The sequence below is a fragment of the Chiloscyllium plagiosum genome, chromosome 26 (assembly GCF_004010195.1).
Source record: "Chiloscyllium plagiosum isolate BGI_BamShark_2017 chromosome 26, ASM401019v2, whole genome shotgun sequence".
Taxonomy (NCBI): domain Eukaryota; kingdom Metazoa; phylum Chordata; class Chondrichthyes; order Orectolobiformes; family Hemiscylliidae; genus Chiloscyllium; species Chiloscyllium plagiosum.
Genome location: NC_057735.1, coordinates 48,168,009 through 48,192,165, shown reverse-complemented (window position 1 = coordinate 48,192,165; position 24,157 = coordinate 48,168,009). Strand labels below are relative to the sequence as shown.

General features: G+C 40.5%; 1 protein-coding gene across 1 annotated transcript in view; it reads right to left on the bottom strand.

The window, feature by feature from the left end:
• LOC122563330 (cryptochrome-1-like) overlaps positions 1 to 24,157 on the bottom strand; it is an 89,710-nt gene that overhangs the window by 17,272 nt on the left and 48,281 nt on the right. Inside the window, exons 8-9 of the mRNA XM_043717068.1 lie at positions 18,446 to 18,597; positions 764 to 966 (exon numbers count right to left, since the gene is read on the bottom strand). Coding sequence (XP_043573003.1) covers positions 764 to 966; positions 18,446 to 18,597 — 355 coding nt within the window. The remainder of the gene's footprint in view (positions 1 to 763; positions 967 to 18,445; positions 18,598 to 24,157) is intronic.

Below are 24,157 nucleotides of genomic sequence, written 5' to 3'. Positions count from 1 at the left end.
TACATCTACTAAAATTTGCTTGTCAAAGTAAAGGTATATGATCATATGTCCATCAGGGTTTTAGACTAATGCAGCTGAACCTCAAAGTAAGTATTTTGTATAGAAAACAATGCTATATTGTTTATTGTTGCCTTCTGTTGGAAATAAAATGCCTGAGACAGGGTACTTTGAATACAGTAATAGGGGATTTATCCATGTTTTATTTATGCCTGACATGAAAATTGAAGTTCACAATATATCAAAAGACCAGCTTACTAAACAAAAACAAAACTGCAGATGCCAAAAATGTGAAACAAAAACCACAAGTCTCAGTTCTGAAGAACAGTTACTCTTTCTCTCCACAGATGCTGCCAGACCTGCTGAGTTTCTCCAGCAATCTCTATTTTTGAATCATAGGGCTACTCTCTCATTACAGAGAGACAACTGGTGGTAAGTTTAGTGCGAGAGTCACCATGCCTCAGGTCAGCAGTATTGTTGAGGAGGCAGTACTTTCATAATAACCTCAGCTGGTGCAGGAATTGAATCCTCAGTTGGTGTCTCTCTGCATTGCAAACTGGCAGATCAGCCAACTGACCTAACAATCCCCAGTATGCTTGACATACTGTGTTTGCTACACTCTGACATCGAATTTGATTTAAAGGTGGAGGGTCTTTGATGCGAAAGAAATTCATGAATGGGGTTAATAACAGATTTCCAAAATCATTTAAATTGGACAAACGTTTGATTTAGGTTTCCCTGGGAAACAAGATAGTAGGCTTCTCACCAAGTCCCCTGTAGCGTGATAGTTGCTGATAGATCTGCTTCATTCTCTCGATGTTAAGGCGACTGGCCTCTGCATGTATCACCATGGGCTTTGGATAGTGGATGCCAATGATGCATTTTGCTGCAACTTGAACCGAGTTAGGAGCATTCCATGGATCATAGATATACTTTGCAGGAAATCCTTTAAGAATTGGCAAGTAACGTCTGCAAACAGAGTATTATTGTAAATACTAAGGCTGAGTGAAGGTATTCATCAAAGTAATTCCAGTAACAACTAATCTGTCCTCCATTTATGCTATCGATTTAACCAGGTCTCTCATATTCTTTCTTCCCCACCCTCAATCTATATATCAAACAACACATTTTACCAATAATACCAATATTTTCAGCCCCAGGGTCCCCTTCGAGATCTGAAAGCTCAAAGATGTGATATAGTACAGATCCAGAGTGTCAGAATGCAGCAATTTACAGCCATAGCTTCCCCACACGGTAAACTTTGAATATTCATCACAGTATTGGGTAGAATCAGGGCAAAATAAATTCTGGTCCTTCAATAGAGAGCTGTAGGAAGAAACATATAACTTGAGTATATATACGGTAGCATCTTTCATGATGTCTGGATGTTCCAAAGTGCATTGTATTAAGTACAGCTTTTCTGACATGCAATAATGTGTGTGTAATGATTGTAATGAGGTCAGCCAGGTGGACCTCATTGAACAGGAGTTCCCTGATTAGACCAGATTAGCAGTCCCAATCAGGAAGCTCTAGCTGACAGACAAAACCAGGAGTGTCAGAGGTTCTGTTCAATTTGACAGCTGGCTCTGAGGGAGCTGGATCACTTTCAAGGACTCTTCACGTGTAAATAAAGGGTAACTTGGTGACAGGATACTGGCCTCTGTGGAGTCATTTCAGTGGGAAATGTGGCAACCAAGTTCTCCACAGCAAAATTTCAAACAACCATTTGTTTGCAATGTTGGTTTAAAGAAAGGTTTTGGCCAGCACCGTGTGGGTGAAGACTCTATTTCAAAGAGTGCCAGAGGATCTTTCATGTCAAATTGAAGGATAGGCAGTGTGTCAATTTAATATTTCATTTAAAAGACAGCATGCTTCAGAAGTGCAGTGCTACCTCAGTAGTGCACAAATATGTCAGCCTGGATTGTGTGCTGTAGTCTCCAGCGTGAGACTTGATTTCACAATGCTCTGACTCAGATGAGAGCATCAATAACTGAGCTACATTTTTTTTGAGTCCTAAAAAACATTTCTTTTGCATCATTTTAAACCAGTGCATGGAGTTGACAGCATAGATGCCCCAAAATGCAATGAGAAAAGGGGCAAGTCTCAAGCTTCTCCAATGATTAAAAAAAACTTCTGATGTTAGACTACTCCATATTGCCCAAATGGATCTCCAGTACAATTGCTAGTCTGTCCTAAGTTAATGGATTTCAGCCAGTGCAATAGTTGGGTACCATATGACCATTGATATTAATATTCTAGAACTTGGTGAGGATTTCTTCTCCTAATGACTACTTAGTTACCTGATTGAGGTTGGTTAGCTCACTGGGCTAGACAGCTGGATTGCAATGCAGAATAACACCAACAGCTGGGTTCAATTCCCACACTTGCTGAGGTTACTATGAAGAACCTTCCTTCTTGACTGCGCCTCTCATCTGAGGCATGGTGACTTTCAGGTAAAATCACAAACACAACTGATGAAAAAGCAGCATTGTGGTCCTCTGGGACTATAGTGCCGAAATAGATTTTAAAATATTATGAAAAATGGGACTGAGACAGGGATCAGCATTTTGATGCCTTGCGTCTGTTTCCTGAATTGATTTTAGGAACCTGGGAAGTTTCTATGACCTGATTCCACACTATACCTCTATCATGCATGGGATGTTCAAATGTAAGTGACCCTATTCCACTGGAAGCAAGCTAAGTAATCAACTTAATGGTACCAGGCATCACTAGAGGCAGAAGATGACTGTCAAAGGCAGATGGCAGCTATCTTATGGTCTATCAAAGTCCTACAGAACACAGAAAGCAGAACATCTGAAGGACAGCAGCTCACTGCATGGAGAACTGACTAAGTAGCTAAGAAACCCTCCACATCTGGGAGAAAAAAAATCTATTTAAGAATACCTCCATGCTTCCTGCATTGAACCAGACAGTTGTGCACTCATGCATTCCAGGCTGGTCAGAGTTACCAATGGATAATTTGAAATTTGTCTTCTGGCCCTCTCTGGACAGGTGAGCCAGCTCCTCAGGGAGATTCACAGGCTGTTGAGCAGAAGTTTTCACTCCTGTACTTATGCCCAGCTGATTTTCCCTCCCAAATGTACTTAATTCATTCTAAACAGATTTGTCTTTGGAAGCTTCAATTTGCCAATGGAACAGGACCTACCAATTTTTGCCCATTTATATAACTATCCATAACACTTATTCTAAACACATGACTTCCCTGATGCTAACATATAGAACCGTGAAATGTCATAACCGAAGTTACACTCTTCCACTTGTGTAGGTGTTTTGAAATAAAGATTATACAAAAATCAGCTTGAAGAGAGCTAAATACTGGGAGAGGGTTCTTTTTTCCTAATTTTTGTTGCTGAGAAGGTGCTGATCATAGCCTTAGCAGGTTCTTCAAGATTGCAGAAACTTTTTTACAGTACATAAAATAACACCTTCAAAAAGCGATAAGTTGATGTCAGTCTTTAATGTTTCCATAGTTTCTAGGTTTTGATGTATTTGGAATTGAAACTTCTGATGCATTTATTCAGTACATGTTTCTAATTGGCTTAAATGCACTTCAGCATTTTAAAAGGGTGGATTTAGCACAAAACTGAAATGTGCCTCCCTAGTGGTTGATGAAAAAAAAAGTACTTTTTTAAAAAAATATAGGAGTTGCAAGTCTTATTTAGATTAAAATGTTAGAAAGTTGAGGTTCATGGACTTAAAGACACATTTCTTTTAAAATAAAAATGAAGTACGAATGCAATTTGAGTTAGTAAGGCCCAGATCACCTAAATCTGTCAGATTCTTCCAAACCAAGGGAATAAAATAAATGTAGTCACAAACTTACTATATTGGATAATGAAGAAAAAAAATGGTAATATTGTTCTGAAGCATGAAGACACAGATACCAGAGAGCAATAGACTAGTTAGCTTACATGGTAATAGAAATATAAAGAATTTTTACTCAAAGAAGTTATAGAACAACATACAGTACTGAAAATATAATGAAGAGCAGCCAGGTTATCAGAGAATTCAACAAATTTGGGCAAACATGACCTTCCCCTCTGAAAAGGTGCCACACAGTAGATGCATATCAAGCTCAGAGCATGTGGAGTCAGGGTTATGGTAAAAAATAAATATTGTAAGCTGGTTACAAAGCAGAAGAGAAGGATTAAGTGTTATGGATAGCTATATAAATGGGCAAAAATTGGTTGGTCCTGCTGCATTGGGATCAGTGCAGGCACCACTGTCATTTTGAATTCATGTAAATAATTTGGGCCTGGATTTTTACCAAGTTTGGGTGAATTGGAAACCTTTTAAAGTGGAAGTTGGTACCTGATTCTGAAATTCCTGCCCAATTTCCTGCAATTATCATCTACATGGGATAAAAGTGCAGTCACAGCTCTCCCAATCCTTTAGGTTCTATTGCAGGTGTGGGCTGTTTGAGTGGGCAGATTAAATCCCTCTGAAATATTCGGGTAGAATCAGGACCCTTCAGTTTGCAGACATAATTCACCGGCTCTCAGAAGAGAAGTGAATGATAGAGAAAACTCATCTCAAGTGGGAAACCAAAAACAAAAAAGCCACCTTCTCATGGAATTCTTTCACTGACATTTTGAAATACAATCAAAACAATTTCTTCTTTCAGTTTCAATAGATGCTATATTGTAGATTAAATGTGTTTAAAACACATTAAAAAACAAAAAAAAACTAAGTCTAATCAAAACAGAAGAACACACAACTTGGGACCTCTAGTATAAAATAAAAAAAATTCTTCTGGTTGGATAATCTGCTCCTGGACTGTTTAGATGGGCAGAACATTTGTTGTAGCTTAGAAAAGTATTTCTGGTTTTTCAAAGCTCTGGTGTTTATATTTTCTAGAGTTTCTTATTTAAACAAGCATTCATAATAGGTACAGCCAAATTTCAAAAAATCTAGAATGTAGTTGAATGTATAGATATTAAAGACATTTTGACTTAGTCAATTTTAAGAGACTAATTGCATATGTTTGATGTGATTAATGAAATAAATAACTTATAACAGACTAACCACTTGCAGGGATTTTTGAATGAATTACTGTATTTTTTCAGTAGGATGCGTCTGTTTGAGTGAAAACTTGAATAGATTATTTTTTTTCTTGTCCATTTCAAAGATATGGCTCCTGAAATCTATCCTTATTGACAGCGAATGCTGGATGAGCGGCTATATAGGAAATAATGGAAGGCTTTTGATCATGTGGTGGAGCGGGTTGGGGGGTGGGGGAGTGGAATAGTAGGGAAACATGAAAAGGAGCTTGGGAGAGATGGTAAAGGCATTGGAGAAGGCTCAACAGTCATTTTTAAAAGTGTGGTGATATGCCTCACCATCTGCCCACCTCTTCTGCTACCTTGAGCCTAGAGCAGACTCTATCCCATCCACTTACTCAACATGGAATTACAACACCAGTGACCTTCCAACAAGGTACATAATAAACTTGCAGAATGGGAAGATAATTGAAAGATGAATTACTATCTAGATAGAGGGAACTGCATTTTAGGAAGAATAAAGAGAACACAAACAATTTGGAGAATAACATTTCTAAATGGGTAATAGGAGCAAATAGATCTAGAGATACAAATTCAAAGCAAAAAAAAGATAGTGACATAGGTTAATAAGGCTACACAAAATGTAAACAAAACACCAAGATTCACTGCTAAAATAATGCAGCGCATTATCTTCTCTGGGGCAAATAGGAGTTGGGAATAAATGCCTGTGTATGCTGTGATATCCACATCCAATGAACAAATAATAAACAAAGACTGAAAAGCAGAGAAATTATGTTGAACTAGCATTGAAGCTGGTAAGGCAACATGGAGCAACATCTGGCCTCCATATCATATAAAGATATAGAACACTGACAAAGTGACAAAACAGCCCCAATACATTTCTTGTAATGTCTGACAATTTTATTTATAGATAAAATATTAGACATCTATCAGGAAAGAGTTCTTTCTGTTGAAAAGACTAAATTGTGGTGTTGTAGAGGTTAAGATAAAAGATTTATGTACTACTGTCAAAGCAAAATTTCTGAGATTGCAAGAGTATGTATTGTGGTGGGGAGGCAGGCGTGTGGGAATGCGATGTTAGCATTCATTTTGAGAGGGCTAGAATATAGAACATAGAACATAGAAGAATACAGATTCTCTCTAAGACTTTGCCCACAACAGAAGTGAGACTCACCGGCCTATAGTTACTAGGGTTATCCCTACTCCCCTTCTTGAACAAGAGCAACAATGTACTCCTGAGACTGTGTAAGGCAATTGTCAGACTGCATCTGGAACATTGTGACCAGTTTTGGGCTTTCTATCAAAGGAAGGATTTGCTGGCCTTGGACAGGGTGCAGAAGAAGTTCACAAGAATGATCCCAGGGATGAAGGGCTTGTCACATGAGGAGTGGTTGAGAAGTCTGGACTTGATAGAGTTTAGAAGGATATGGTGATCTAATTGAAATTTATGAAATACTGAGATGCCGAGATAGAGTGGACATGGAGAGACTAGGACCCGACAGCACAGCATCAAAGGAACTATCCTTTAGAACTGAGATGAGGAGGAACTTCTTCAGTCAGAGGGTGGTGAATCTGTGAAATTCGTTGCTGTAGAAGGCTGTGCAGGTCAACTCATTGAGTGTTTTTAAGACAGAGATAGATAGGTTCTCGATTAGTAAGGGGTTCAAAGGTGACGAGGAGAAGGTAGGAAAATGTGGTCGAGAAACACAGGCGACTCTCTGTATGGAGTTTGCACATTTTCCCTGTGTCTGCGTGAGTTTCCTCCGGGTGCTCCGATTTCCTCCCACAATCCAAAAATGTGCAGGTGAGGTGAATTGGCCATGCTAAAATTGCCCGTAGTGTTAGGTGAAGGGGTAAATGTAGGGGAATGGGTCTGGGTGGGTTGCGCTTTGGCGGGTCGGTGTGGACTTGTTGGGCCGAAGGGCCTGTTTCCACACTGTAAGTAATCTAAGTAATCTAAATCTAAAAAAAATATCAGCTATGATCAAATGGCGGAGCAGACTCAATGTGCTAAATGGTCTAATTCTGCTCCTAAAATTCAGGGTCATACGGGTGCGGAAACAGTAGTCCAAAAATTGATGTTTCGCATTAAAGTCATAGGCACTTAGGAATGAATGAACTTTCGTATCCAGAGAATGATAAGAGTGCGAAATTGTAACTACAAGGTGTAGTTGAGGCAAATTTTTAGGACAAGCTATGAAAAGACATGACATACTGTACATAATGATTTATCAACAAAATAAAAGTGATATTTTCATTGGGGCATAGGTAATCAAGAATCGATACTGGACTATTTTCACATGACATCTACAATGGATATTTTTGGAACTTGCATGGCATCAGTTGACCTTCCACCACTGCAAGTGATTTAAATTGCAGTGCTAGTTTAACTGATGACATAGAAGCACTAAAAAACAGTAGACATGGTGACGTGATAATGAATTTCTTCGCTCTCTGAAGTACGCCCTATCTTCATGCTGAAAGAAAAATTATAACACAAATAATTAGAGAGCAATTTAGAAATCAGAAAACAAAGAGTGTGGTTTAAAAAAAAGACACGGTCTTAGGGGCATTGCTACGTTGTTATTTCACTGCTAAGCTCATCCATATTGCTACCATGCAAGTAGTTTTGGGATTATTTCAGCAGTGAAATAAAATCAGCAAATATAACTCCATCCATAACCACATCTTCTCCATGTTTTTTGGACAACCATTCTGTTTGTTTAATGAATTCAGACATTGCAGAGGATTAAATCTAGAATAGAAAGAGAGTAACAGTTGGAACTGGATGGTTACCAATAATGAGACTGAAATTTACAGTAGATTCAAATGTGGTCAAATCACACAAATAAAAGATCAGTGGTTATGGCATGAAACTCACTGGATTCCACAAATTTAATATGTTGTACAATTGCTTTCCACCTTCCATTTTACAAATGCTTTGTGAAGTGAAAGCTAAAGATTAAATTGGAATTGATATTAATCACATTAAAACCAGAGCAAAGCTTCTAGGTTAAGAATGACCGCAGATTGTTTGACTTATAGGAGCAGACGTGAAGTTTTAATAAATGTTTGGGCTATCATATATAGTTTTAAATTTGCAGTGAATACTGTTTATGGGGAAGTTGCAAGCCAAGAAGTGAAATATTAATAAGATAATGTGATTCCTTCAGTAGAACTTTTGAAAATAAGTTTAAAATATTTACACACAATTGCCATGATCTTTTGGTTGGAAGATCAGCTATGTGTAGCTGTAAAGCACAAGATGAGACACATTAGTATATGGAGGATTAAGGTCATTAGGAGCAATTTTCTCTCTTCAAGATGGTAACTCTGACATTGGTTAGTGTCCTGAAAATCACCATTACCTTTGTTCATTCACAGGATATGGACTTCACTGATTAGGCCAGCATTTATTACCCACCCCTAATTTCCCAGAGAGCAGTTATGTGCCAACCACATTGCTGATAGTCTGGAATTATGAGTAGGCCAGACTAGATAAGGATGGCTATTTCCTTTCCTTAAGTACATTAGTGAACCAGATGGGTTTTTCCTGACAATCAACAATGGTTTCGTGATCATCATTAGACTCCTAATCCCAGACTTTTATTGAATTCATATTCCATCAGCTGTCACGACAGGATTTGAAACTGGGTCCCCAAAATGCTACCAGATTTTCAGGATCTGGGTAAGTATCAAGCAATAATACCACTCGGCTATCACCTCCCTGAACACTTTGCTTAGTTGCCTGGTGGTATTGAACTTAAGTATTGCCGAAAAAAGATTTACCAATCAAACAGCACTCTCTGCTTGTATGGTATAAATGTTGTTTTTCCCCTTACATTGGTAATTTATGAACTGTCATAATAAGTGGAAGTCAAAAAGCTTCTATAAAATCTTTTTGCAATCAACGCTCACATTCTTAATTTATAATTCTGAATAATGTTGAAAAACTAATGAGTTTAGAGAAGATTTGTAGTTCAGGTTGAGGTTTTGGATGTAGGTTTGCTCGCTGAACTGGAAGGTTCATTTTCAGACGTTTCGTTACCATCCTAGATAACATCTTCAGTGAGCCTTTGGATGAAGCACAGCTGGTGTTTCCTGCTTTCTATTTAAATGTTTGAGTTTCCTTGGGTTGGTGATGTCATTTCCTGTGGTGACATCATTTGCTATGTGGAAAGCAGGAAACACCAGCCGTGCTTTATCCAAAGGCTCACTGAAGATGTTATCTAGATGGTGATGAAACGTCTGAAAATGAACCTTCTAGCTCAGCGAGCAAACCTATATCCACAATGTTGAAAAATGATTAAGACCATCAGTTGGAGAATCAGCCTGTTTCTCTCTGATGGCCACACATAATTTAATTGGAGAGCAATTAAGAGCAAATATTTTTGTCACTTCTTCCCCCACCCTACCCCAAGTTTGCTCCAAATCATCCTCTTCCTACAGAAAAGAGGGCATTGATCATGGATAGCTAGCCCCAATGTATATAATCTGCATTCCATGGTCATTACTGTTTATTTACTCACCAAGCCATCATGGGAACTTTTAAACAAAATAATTTTAATGTAGAGTGGGAACATTAGATTAGAATCAGGACATCCCATGCTTCAAATCTGTTTCACCATTCAGTGAGATCATACTGAACTGCATACAAAATCTATCCACCGGCCATAGTGCCATATTTAACAAAATGCTTGGCTAGTTTAGATCTAAAGCCATCTGAGCATCTGTGTGATTATATGGAAATATGTTCTGTTATTTGGTGATCACCCTTTGCAGGAAATAACATTAACTAGCTTTTCTGAATGTAGGAGCAAATTACTGCAGATGGTGGAATCTATACTGAAAACAATAAATGCTGGAGATCACAGCAGATTAGATTAGATTAGATTACTTACAGCGTGGAAACAGGCCCTTCGGCCCAACAAGTCCACACCGACCCGCCGAAGCGCAACCCACCCAGACCCACTCTCCTACATTTACCCCTTCACCTAACACTACGGGCAATTTAGCATGGCCAATTCACCTAACCCCTGCACATTTTTGGATTGTGGGAGGAAACCGGAGCACCCGGAGGAAACCCACGCAGACACGGGGAGAATGTGCAAACTCCACACAGAGAGTCGCCTGAGGCGGGAATTGAACCCAGGTCTCTGGCGCTGTGAAGCAGCAGTGCTAACCACTGTGCTACCGTGCCGCCCAAAAAGCAGGTCAAACAGCATTCATGGAGAGACAGCAAGCAAATGTTAAGTCTTAAATGACTCTTCTGTGATCATTCTCACATTCCGATCACTTGGTCTGAACTATCAACATCTTTTCTCCATCAGCACCCTACACCCACCATCTCCACTCCATTCCCTCAACTACAGCATAAATGCTGTCCCCTCCACACTTCCCTTCAGCTCTGATGGAGTCATCTAGACTCAAAATGTTAGCTTGCTCTTTCTCCATGGATGCTGTCTGACCTACTGTGATCTCCAGTATTTTTTGATTTTAGTTATTTTCTGAATGGCTAAGCTTGGTTTTAAATTTATATTTCTTTTGACCAGTCACAGCCACCAGCAGAGAAAAAAAATCATTATTTCTCCTATCATTTTTTTCAAAATCCCAAAAATGTCAGTCAAATTCCCATTTAATTGACTATATTATAGCTACAAGCTTAGGAAGAACTGGAAAAACTAACTGAAACCTTTTAATGCCAGTAACATTCTGGTGATTCTTGGGACAGGCTGGCCACTGAAATCAATACAACTGCACAAACTCCCATGGTTACCTCAACTATAATCCTAAATGAATTCTCACACCCTGCCTCCTGTTAGGACTCCATGCTATTCTCCCAGTTTTTCATTTTTATTGCATCTTTTTCCTTAAATGAGGATTCCTCACTACCAGGGTTGACAGCGTCCTTAGCCATGTCCAGCCCATATCCCACACTTCTACCCTCACCCTTTCTATTCCCTCCCACAACAGTGATAGTGTCCCCTTGGACCTCATTTACTACCCCGCCAGCCTCCGCAACCAAAGAATTGTAAGCCACTATTTCCATCACCTCCAACGGCATACCACGACCAGACAAATTTCCCTTCCCCTTGTCAACAGTCCTCAGGGACCATTCTCTCTTGGGTACTCCTCCTCTATTCCCATCATCTCCTCATACCTCCATGGCACCCTTCCAAGTAATCACATAAGGTGTAATGCCTCCCCATTTACTTCCTATCTCCTCACCATCCAAAACCCCAAACATACCTTCTGGGTGAAACAGTGATTTAACTGTACTTCAGCAAATGCAGTAGACCATACTGAATATTCACAGTGTGATCTCCTCTAACTTGGGAATCGAAATGCAAACTGGGTGACTGCTTTGCAGAGCACCTATGTTCTGTCCATAAAAAATGATCCAGAGCATTCAAACGCTTGCCACTTCAACACACCATCATGTTCCCCTCCAATATTTCTGTCACAGGCCTGCTGCAGTTTTCCAGTGAGCCTCAGTGCAAGCTTGAAAAATAACATCTCATTTTCTATCTGGACATCTTGGAGTAGTTGGGATTCAATATCAAATTCAGTAACTTTAGAGCTGGATTCCATCCTTCCAAGATTTTTACCCACCCTCACACTATGTAATGATATGGGATATTTTTAGCACAGCCCACCCATTTTCACCCAACATCAAGCCTATTATCACAGAACATAGTTTGCTTTCAGCGTATTCTCTGCTCCCCTCAGGTCTCATTTTTTACTTGTTTAGCTTCTTTTCTGATCTGACCTGGGTAGGATTGTCTTCGGAGGGTCAGTTAAGGCTTGATGGGATGAATGGCCACTTTCTGCACAGTAGGGATTGTATTATTCTATGGGAGCAATGTTTGCAGATGACACGAAGATTGACCAGATAATACTGAGGAAGAAGACTTGAGTTACAGGAAGATAAGGATGGGATGGGCAGATGAATGCTAGATAGCATTTAACCCTGGTCAGTGTGAGGTGATACATTTTGTAAGAAATAACAGGACAAGGAGTACTCAATGAATGGCAGTAGACTAGGAAACTCTGAGGAACTGACAGACCTAAGGGTGCTTGTCCACATAATACCACCTAAAGGACAGGTTAATAAGGTAGTTAAAAAGGCATATGGGACACTTGCCTATATCAGTTGAGGCATCATTTCTCAGAACAAGAAAGTTATTGTAGAAATGTACAAAACCTTGGTTCTCCACAGCTGGCATAGTGTGCGCAGTTCTGGTCACTATAGGAAGGATGTGATAACACTGGAGGGGATTCACCAGGATGTTGCCTGGGATGGAGAATTTCAGCTATGAAGAAAGGCTGGATAGACTTAGGTTGTTTTCTTTGGAGCAGAGAAGGCTGAGGGGTCACCTGACTGAGTTGTACATGAGTTTGAGCAAAATGTACAGGGTGGATATGAAGCAGCTTTCCTTCTTAGTTGAAGGGCCAATAATAAGAACAAAGATCAAAGAACAAAGACCAAACAAAATTTACAGCCCAGGAACAGACCCTTCAGCCCTCCAAGCCTGAACTGATCCAAATGTACTGTCTAAACCTGTCGGTCAATTCCTAAGCATCTGTATCCTTCTACTCCCCACCTAATCATGCATTTATCCAGACAGATCTTAAATGAATCTACCATGCCTGCCTCTACCACCTCTGCTGGCAACGCGTTCCAAATGTCCACCACTCTCTGTCTGAAGTACTTGCCGCATGTATCCCCCTTAAACTTTCCACCTCTCACCTTGAAAGCGTGACCTCTCATTATTGAATCCTTCACACTGGGAAAAAGCTTGTCTATCCACCCTGTCTATACCCTTCATGATTTTATAAACCTCAATCAGGTCCCCCCTCAATCTCCTTTCTTCTAACCTACTCAACCTTTCTTCATAGCTAGCATCTTCCATACCAGGCAACATCCTCGTAAGCCTTCTCTGCACCCCCTCCAAAGCGTCCACATCCTTTTGGTAATGTGGCGACCAGAACTGTACACAGTATTCTAAATGCGGTTGAACCAATGTCTGTACAATGTTAACATGACTTGCCAGCTCTTATACTCGATACCCCATCCAATGAAGGCAAGCATACTGTATGCCTTCTTGACCACTCTATCCATCTGTGCAGCAACCTTCAGGGTACAATGGACCTGCACTCCCAGATCTCTCTGCCCATCTACTTTTCCCAAGGCTCTTTCCTTCATTGTATAATTCATTCTAGAATTAGTCTTGTCGAAATGCACCACCTCACATTTGTCCGGACTGAAATCTATCTGCCACTTTTACGCCCACTCTCCAGTCTATCTATATCCTCCTGTATTCTCTGACAGTCCCTTATGCTTTCTGCCACTCCACCAATCTGCGTGTCATCTGCAAACTTGCTGATCATACCAACTGTGCCCTCTTCCAAATCATTTATGTATATTACAAACAACAGTGGCCCCAGCACCGATCCCTGTGGAACACCACTGGTCACCTTTCTCCATTTCGAGAAACACCCTTCAACTACCACTACTCTGTCTCCTGCTGCTCAACCAGTTCTTTATCCACCTAGCTAGAACGCCCTGCACACCATATGACTTCACTTTCTCCATTAGTCTCCCATGGGAAACCTTATCAAATGCTTTACTAAATTCCATGTATATGACATCAACAGCCCTTCCTTCATCTATCAACTTGGTCACTTCCTTGAAGAACTCCATTAAGTTGGTAAGGCACGATCTCCCCTGCACAAAACCATGTTGCTTATCACTGATAAGCCCATTCTTTTCTAAATATAAATAGATCCTATCGCTCAGTACCTTCTCCAGCAACTTTCCCACCACCAACAACAGGTTCACTGGTCTGTAGTTACCTGGAACATCCCTATTACCCTTCTTGTACTGGGGGACAACATGAGCAACCCTCCAGTCCTCCGGCATAAGGAGGCATAATTTTAAGGTAAAGGACAGGAAGCTTTGCTTGGACTTGTGGAAAAATGTAATAATAATAACAAAAATTGAAATAAGGCAGGGCAAGTGACTGAAATGAAAGTGGGGAACACTTTGGGTCTAACAATCATAATTCTATTAGTTTTAAAACGTTTATGGAAAAACATAGGCCTTCTGTAAAGTTTTAAAAAAATAAATTTGAGTAAGGCAAATTTTAATTGTATGAGACAAGAATGAGACGGCACAGTGGCTCAATGGTTAGCTCTGTTCTCTCACAGTGCCAGACCTGGGTTTAATTCCGGCCTCAGACAACTGTCTATGTGGAGCACACACATTCTCCCCGTGTCTGTATAGGTTTCCTCTGGGTGCTCCGATTTCCTCACACAATCCAAAGATGTGCAGGTTAGGTGAATTGGCCATGCTAAATTGTCCATAGTGTTTAGGGATGCATAGGTTAGGTGCATTAGCCTGTGGTAAATGTAGAGCAGTAGGGAATAGGTCTGGGTGGATTACTCTTCAGAGGGTCGGTGTGGATTTGGGCTGAAGGGCCTGTTTCCACACTGTAGGGATTCTATGATTCTATAGTTCTACTCAAAAGTTGACTAAGTAGACTATTCACCGGTAAAAAGACACCTGATAAGTGGGCAGTATTCAAAAATGTGATGTCAAGAGTTCAGAGGCATTATGTTTCTGTTAGAGTGAAGGGCAAGGTTGGTAAGACTAAGGAACAATGCATGAATAAAGATACTGCGGCTCTAGTCAAGAAGGAAAGAGAACTTTATATTATATATCAAGAACTGAATTCAACTGAATTTCTTAATCAATAAGAAGGGTACTGGCGCATTCTTAAGAAAGAAATCAGGACAGCAAAGAGGAGACATGAGATAGGAGAAAGTGAGGACTGCATTTGCTGGAGATCAGAGTCGAGAGTGGGTGCTGAAAAAGCACAGCAGGTCAGGAAGCATCTGAGGAGCAGGAGAATCAATGTTTCGGGCATAAACTCTTCATCAGGACTCCACACTACATTCAGACTTGCTTTCTCCTCGGCGATATGAGATCGGATTGGCAGATAAGCTTAAGCATACCCCAAAAAGATTGAGAGAGGGTAGGGCTGCTTGGAGTACAAAAAAGGTTGACTTTGTGTTGAATCCCCGGAGATGGGAGAGATAGTAAATGAATATTTCACATCAGCTGTTACAGTGGAAGAAGAAATGGAGGCTACAGAATTCAGGGAAGTAAATATTGATGTTTTAAAAACAGTTCACATTACAGAAGATGAAGTACTGGAGATCTTAGAGAAATAAAGGTAGATAAATCTCCTGGACCTGATCTAGTGTATTCCAGAATGCTGTGGGAAGTAAGGCAGGAAATTGTGAGACCCCTTGTAGAAATATTTGCATCAGCTATAACTATGGGGGAGATGCCTGATAACTGGAGTGTGGCTAATGTTGTCCCTTTGTTTAACAAAGGTTGTAAGGAGAAATTGGGGAACTATAGACCTATGAGTCTGACTTCGGTTGCAGGTTAAGATGTTGGAGGCGTTTCTGAAAGATAGGATTTATAAACATTTAGAAGCAAAAATTGATTAGGAATAATCAATATGGCTTTCTGTAAGGAAACTCGTGTTTCACAAACCTGTTTGGGAGACTACTGTTCATAGACTGTTCTGCATTCAACACTATCATTCCTCAGCACCTGATTGGAAAGCTGAGTCTGCTGGGCCTAAATACCTCCCTCTGTAACTGGATCCTGGACTTCTTGATTGGGAGACCTCAGTCAGCCTGGATTGGGAACAGCATCTTCAACACCATCACACTGAGCACGGGGGTCCCCCCATGGTTGTGTGCTCAATCCACTGCTGTTCACTCAGCTGACACACGACTGTGCAGCGATGCACAGCTCGAATCATATCATTAAGTTTGTTGATGACACGACTGTAGTAGGTTTCATTAGCAGGAATGATGAGTCACCATACAGAGAGGAGGTACAGCGGCTAATGCACAGGGGCAGAGCCAACAACCTGTCTCTGAAAAGCAGACAAAATGAAAGAGATGGTTGTTGACTTCAGAACGGAACGAATCGACCACTCTCCACTGGACATCGATGGCTCCCCTGTGGAGATCACAAAGAGCACCAAATTTCTTGGCGTCCTCCTGGCACAGAATCTCACCTGGTCCCCCAATACCAGCTTTACAGCCAAGAAAGCCCAGCAGCGTCTCTACTTTCTGCGTAGGTTGAGGAAAGCCCACCTCTCAAACCCCAACCTCACCACATTCTACAGAGGGTTCATTGAGAGTCCCCTGAGCTGTTGCATCACTGCATGGTTTGGGAACTGCACCGTCTCAGATTGTAAGACCTTATAACAAATAGTGAGCACAGCTGAGAGGATCATCGGGGTCTCTCTTCCTTCTATTACAGACATTTACTCCACATACTGCATTCAAAAGGTGATGAGCATTGTGGAAGATCACACATATCCATCACTCAAACTCTTTTCCCTCCTGCCATCTGGCAGAAGATATCGGAGCATTCGTTCTCTCACGGCCAAACTGTGCAACAGTTCCTTCCCTGAGCCATTAGGCTCCTTAACATTGTACGATCAGACTCTATTCCATCTGAAATTCTTTGCATGACTTTGAATTGTTGCTAGAGAAATGTTTTATTAATTATCAGTCTTTTACTACACTGTAAGTTGTACACCACTCTGTCTATTGTCTTGATCTGTCAGGAATTACTGTGCACTTCCTATGCACTTCGTGCTGCCCTGTGAACGATCATGCAGTTTGTATTATCCATGTAGCATCCTTGCACGGTGGCTCAGTGGTTAGCGCTGCTGCCTTACAGTACCAGGGACCTGGGTTTAATCCCAGCCTTGGGTAACTGTCTGTGTGGAGTTTGCACATTCCCCCCGTGTCTGCATGGGTTTCCTCCGGGTCCTCTGGTTTCCTCCCACAATCCAAAAGATGTGCAGGTCAGGTGTATTGGCCATGCTAAATTGCCCATAGTGTTAGGTCCATTAGTCAGAAGGAAATGGGTCGGGTGCGTTATTCTTCAGAGGGTCGATGTGGACTTGTTGGGCCGAAGGGCCTGTTCCCACACTGTAGGGAATCTAATCATGTTGGTCCTGCAGGCACGCTGTCTTACTCTTACTGACTCACTTGTAAATGGTAGAAATGACAAATAAAGCTACTCCTGACTCTTTTTGAGTTTTTTGAAGAGATATCTAAAAGATTGATGAGAGCAGAGCAGTAGATGTTATTTACTTGGACTTTAGTAAAGCCTTTGACAAGGTTCTGCATGGTAGATTGTTTAGGCAAGTTAGGTTACATGGGATTCAGGGTGAGCTTGTTAACTGGATACATAATTTGCTTAACGGCAGGAACAAGTGTGGAGTTAGAAGATTGCTTTTCGGACTGGAGCCTGTCATCAGTGGTGTTCCACAGGGATCGGTTCTGGGTCCTCCTTCATTGTCATTTATATAAATCATCTGAATGCAAATATAGAAGTATGAGGATGAGCACTTGAAACGTCATAACATTCAAGGCTATGTTATGGACAGTGAAATATAGGGTAGATATTTCAGCATAGACCCGATGGGCCAAAAGGCCTCTTCTACATTCCATTACTATAATTACAGAACTCTCCCAAGTATACATGGGTAGACATTGTATGAGACTATGTGAAGAGATATACAAAAGAGATCAAAACTAAATAAGTTGTGCATCTATTTGCCACTGCTCCCTTGTAAACACCCACCGTGCACTCAGTAATGGTATCTTAGTCCTATCAACATTCCAAGGATCATGAGAGAAAGCATGAAGCATGAATGCCAGTGCCCTAATCAGCACTGGCATTCAAAACCTCAACATGAGCAGTTCAGTTAAGTTAAAGATGTTTCTTAACCAGTCTCACTACTCAGAGTTACTCTGCACTCTTCAACTAATAAAGGATGTAATTCAGCGCAGCATCACCCCATTACACAGTTTTGTGGGAGTGGTGAGAAGGAAATAGGTTTGAAATGAGTAGATGAGTGAATTATTTCAGAATAATTTTATTTACTCTTCACAGAGAATTTTGACATCTGTGAATTGTGCCCACTTTCTGAAACTGTTCCTTCTAAACCATTTATGATCAGCGATTTCATTAACCATTTCAAATGTCTCTGGTGCCTTGGAATTGATAGATGTAATGAACTTTCAAACTGAATAGTAAGAACTTAAAGATACCTTGCAGTTTGTTATCTCACCTGTCAAACATCTAACACTGAACGGTTAAAAAACCTTTCAAAACATGGATAAAATGCATGTTTCCAAGAAAAGTCTACAACCATAAATTTCTAAATATCTTTAGCATTACTCACTCATCTCAAATAGTTCAATAAAATGTAAATACAAGCCCTAAAATGCTTTACTTATGTTAGTGTACTTAATTAAAAGTATCAAGCAAAGCAAAAATAAGTCAGATAGGCATTTACCTGACATAGTCACCATTGAGATCTGTTCTGCGACCAAAGCCGACAGGACAATAACAGTGAAAGAACTGCTGAAAGAAGGAGCTGCATGATAGCCACATCCAACTGCCAGCATTTACACTCCAGTCAGCATCCAAAAGCAGCTCTTCAAACACCTGCAATGACAAAAATAATGTCAAGATAAACAATGGGTTGGGATGTAGTTTTGAATATTCAAAATCCAGTTTTTTTTAAATGTTAAATAAACCTGAAGATAAAAAGGATAATACATGTAGCTAAGGTTCTTTAATAATATATAACCTGAGCACCAACAGCCTCAACTTTGACTTAACAGTAGCACTCTGACCAGTGTGTTATGACTGGGAAAAACAGATCCCGGAATAAAGAACTGGCTTGATAGATCATGAAAAACACATGCACACAATTCACTGAAACAGAGGCATACCATGATGCAGATTTCCTTTTACAATAAAAATGTAAGATTATTACACAAAAGGAAAATAAAATATAGATTTATGATATAGATATATAATTTATCTGGATTCAAATAGCTGTAAACTGATGGGATGAGGGAATAGATGAGACTTTGCTGTGTGTAAGACTACTCTCCAGATTTAAATTGTTCTTCTATATCAAATCTCTAAGTTTGACTCAACCAATTCATCCTAGTTCTATTCTGAGAACAGTGAAATCTTCTTATATGAATATGCACAAAACTGAAAGCTTAGAGACTTTCTCAAGTCTTTTACTACTTTTAAGACTTCTAATTCAAACACTCCTGGTTGTGGAAGTGTCACAACCTAAACCTTTAAATCAAGATAACAGAGCTTCCCCAAACTGTCATATACATTTTAGGGGATAAACTATATTTGCTTCTGACTTCCAAGGAGACCTCCTCCAAACTCTAGCCTAAAAACTTTCAATCTTTGGATTTTTTTTCTTAAGTTAAAAATCAATCTGAGGTTATTCTAAACTAAAAGCAAATTAATGCCTTTAAATATTTACACCCTTGTCATAAACCCCCCAATACCTACAATCTTCCAGGTACACTCCAGGGAGCTTGCCTTGGTATTTGACACATTCAGAAGATTCTCACCTTATGTTACAGCCTTCATTAAAGGAATCATCATCCATGTACCATTAGTTTGAATCCAAAAGCTAAAATTGATATAAATCACACATTGTTCATCACAAGAATCAAAAGATTGTTGGTTCAAGTCCAACTCCAGACTTTTAAATAATCAAGACATACTTCAGTGTAGTAGTGAGTAAATGCTATCAAATGGTGCCATCTTTTGGGCAGAATATTAAATAAAGGCTCTGGACATGAAAGATACATACTATTTGAAAAATAGGCATCTTGGCTAAGTCTACAGGCATCTTGGCTAATACTTAGCTCTCAGCCAACACTAAAATAGCAATATAATTTGCAATTGTAAAATAAAATAATCCTAACCATGCAATTTTTAACCTTTGTCATAACATTTCTCCAGCTACCAACTTCCAGCTTTGATGTCCTTGCTCCTATTAAAACCATTTCTGTCTTCATCCTGACCACCTTCCAGGTCATGCTCTCATTACTAAAGCTTTAAGTCTGAGGACTGCAGACAAATCTCATGCGTTCTAAGCAACATGGGCTATGGTGAGATTTATGGTAGAATTAGACAAGAATTCCAGCGAGACTTAAGTCGAAATTATCACATGCCAACATTTATGCTTTTGCTAAGTTGCATGGAGAGCTGCCAATTAAGGGGAATTATAGCTTGTTAAAAACCCTGCTAATGACCTAAACTACCTCATTAATATTTAGCTTCCTATTTTATCAAAAACACCAAAAAAGTCAGTATAGAAATCAGAGCAGGGACCTGGCGACTTCAGATTGCCATTTGCTCAGAAGGATCTCCATGTTGCTTAGGGCCAAACAGCAGGTCTACTGACACTAGTTATATGTATCCCTCGTTCATGGACTTCGGATTTGCCATTCTCTCACGAACATCATGGCACCCTTCCGACAGACACTGAGACTGATCAGGAGCAAAACACTTGTAGTGCAGGACACACTGGCAATTAGCATTGAAATGCTGCAGTTAGGGAGGTGAGGTGTTCATGAATTGGGAAAATGTAGAGCCAATTTTCAAGGACTGGGCATTTCATATTCACATTGTCTGATTAGGGGGTGAATTTGAAGGGTTCATCCACGAGACTACAGGGAAACCGAGAGGGATGGAGTGGCTGAGGAGCAAGGGAGGGATTAGAGAGACAAGGGGACTGCCACCATGGGAAGGAGATTTTACTAGCTATTCTTCAAGATTGGAGCTGTAGGTTGGGGGTGTATAACAATTGTAAAGACAGCATACTAAAAGCATGGATGGGATGGGTCAAGTGGTGGGGGGTGGGGAGAATGAAACAATCTATCCATGATCAGGAACACCCTGACTCAACAGGAGTGGGGGTGTGGTTGGGTGGGGAAAGGCGGTAAATGGGCAGTTGCATGATCATATAAAAATGGTTTGGCAGGGACAAGAAAGTTTCAAAACCTGTGAAGTTTACTGCAAGGGCTACCAAGAAGGGGTTTGAGGGCTCACTGACATGTACAGGTGGAGGTTGGAAACCACTGACCAAGGAGCACTCATTGTCACCTTCCATCATACTAGAATTTAAAAGTGAACAATGGGGTAGAAAATGGCTGCAACCACACTTGGAGAGGGCAGGGTAAGTGTCTTGACATCAGAGTGGGAGGGTTGTACAGTCATAGAGTCGTCGAGTCATACAGCACAGAAACAGACCCTTTAGTCCAACCAGTCCATGCCAAATATAATCCCAATCCTAAACTAATCCCACCTACCTAGTCCTGGACCATATCCCTCCAAATCTTTCCTATTCATATACTTATCTAAATGTCTTTTATATGTTGTAATTGTAACCACAACCACCATTTCCACAGGAAGGTCATTTCACATGTGAACCACCCCCTGTAAAAAAATTGCTCCTTGTGATTTCTCTCTCTAGCCTCGGTGCACTCTGCCAACTATTCAACTTATCAGATTCACCAACATGTTTAGTCTTGTCTTGACAGCATACAGGTTTTGGAGGCAAGCTCACAGCACTTATATCAATGGGGGATACTATAGTGGTCATCACTGGAGTGGCCATGAGTGGCCAACAATGAAGCTGAGTTATGGAAAACGATGGTATCCTCACACCTAATCCTTCTTCTTATACATTGTTTCCTTCTAGTTCACAAGGGTAGCACTAATGTGTAGGGAGGCTACAAAACCCACTGATACAAGGATATGTTTAAAAGGGAAACAGCACTATGTTCAGTCCTATGCATTGCACAGGATACAGTACTGTGAGGTCTCCAATCCCCGATCATCTGTAGCGATTGTAACAAGGTCAGCCAGGTGGATTTCATAGAATAAGATTTCTCTGATTGGACCAGAATAACAGCTCCATTTAGGGAGCCCCGGCTGATAGATATAAACAGTGTCAGAGGTTCTGTTCACTCTGAGGGAGCTGGATCAGTATCAAGGATTTACCACATGTAAATAAAGGGTGAGTTGGTGGTGTGAAACCAGGCTCTGTGGAGTTATTTTAGTTTGGGTAAGCATTTCTGGGATCATGCCATTATTTGGGAAGCTTGACTTGTTCGATCCTGCCAAGGACTGGGCCCAGTATGTGAAACGAATCCAAGCAAATGATATTGGGGGATGAAAAAGCAACAAGTAACTATCCTGACAGCTTGCGTACTTGCAGCTTTTTTGGTTATTAGGAGCCTAACTTTCCCTGGGGCACCATATACTAAAATCTTTCAAGAATTGATGGATTTAGTTCAGTAATATTACGACTCCAAGCCTCCCCTAACTCTGAGACACTATTGGCTTTACTCAGCAATTCGAGAACTAGGAGAATACATATTGGGATTTTTGACTAGGTTAAGACGACTGGCAGAGGCGTGTCACTTTGGTTTAATCCTTAATGAGATGCTGAGAAACTGTTTGGTATATGGGATCAATGATGTAACCACGCAAAAGTGCCTACTAGCTGAAGTCAAACCAGATTTCAAACAGGCACCACGACTAGCTTTACCATTGGAAAATGCGGCATGTGGAGTACATGAGTTGCAGGGTATTCCAATGGAAGTGGACAACCCTCACAAGTCTAATTGAGCTTGGGGAAGACCACTTGAGTGAAAGTAATTGCATAGCCTCACTCATGACATATCCTGAATTGAGGGACTCTAGGTCAGCAAAACCCAGAGCAAAACTTAAAAAAAAAGCCAACCCTCCATCAAATGGTTAAAAATTTCTTCAGGAACCAGGCAGACAAGCCATTGTAGTTCCTGCCGATATGTGGACTTGAGACAGCAAGAGTCCTACTAGACCTAAATTGAGTAAAAGAATTCATAGGCTGGTATCCAGGAGAGTGCACACCCTGCAAAGTCTGCCGAAATGTAGTTTGAAAGAGTTAAATTGCTTAGCAAGATCCAAATCAGAACCAATGAAAATAAACATCTTGTTAAATGGTCACCTGGATCTAATGGAGTTCACTACCAGCGTGTCTGTTTTAGGCATTGCAGAACTAGTCTTTAACAAAATCTGCTCTGGACTCAAACGTTTAAGTTGGCTAGACTGAGAACATTTACAGGTGAACCTTTACGGATTAAAGGTACAATTTCAGTCCTGATCTCTTGTAAGAAACAGCTGATTCAGTTACTACTGAATGTAGTAAAAGGCTCAAGCCCAAACTTGGTGGGGAAAAATTGGTTGAGAAAGATTCACCTTGATTCACCTCAACAGTTTTCATTAGAAAATAGCTGTCTGAGTGAAGTCCCAATTAATACCCAGAGGTTTCTCAAGAAGGTTCAGGAACCATCAAAGGAGCCAAGGTCACCTTGCATGTTGATAGGAAGTCGACAATTTTGCAAGGTCTGCCCAATGTCACTTTCCTTATGGGCAAAAGCAGGAGGCAGCAATCAGAAGGCTGCAAAGTGAAGGAATCATCAAACCAGTGCAGTTTGCAGAATAGGCAGTAGCAATTGTACAAATTATGAAGCCCAATAGAATAGTTTGCCTTTGTGGAAATATTAAATAAATGGTAAACTGCTTTTTGCAGCTGGATAAATAACCAATTCCTCGCATAGAAGATTTATATGCAAAGTTGGCAGGGGTCATGTATACTTGCAATTGTAGTTCAATGAAGATTTCCAAGAAGGATGCTACAGTTAATAGTCTCAAATATTTGTACCAATATATGAGACTGCCAGCTGGGGGTGTCGTCCGCCTATGTCAGGAACTCTAATGCTGGACACAAGATTCCAATAAGTGGGAGAGACAGTTTACTTCAGGGGTTTTAGTTTGGTGTTTGAACCACAGGAATGGCCCTGTGTGGTAAGAGGCATGATCCATGCAAGGTCAGGTCAGGTAGGTACGATAGTCCTGAACAAGTACATGGACTATATCAAAGCTGCGATCATGCAAACAGTGCAGAAATAAAGCGTGTCCGACTGTACGACTGCCCTTCCACCTGTTCCAGAAGCCATTAGTCCTTGCTCTCCGCCAAGTGTCCAAGATACCTCAGAATCTGTGATATCACCGCCTTGCACGTTTGCTGCTTAAAGAGAATGAAATTCTTCTGAGATGGTCCAGGCACAGGAGGTGAGCTACAATGCGATACATGCCACTCAAATCAAAGACAGAGGTGGAAGAATTTGAC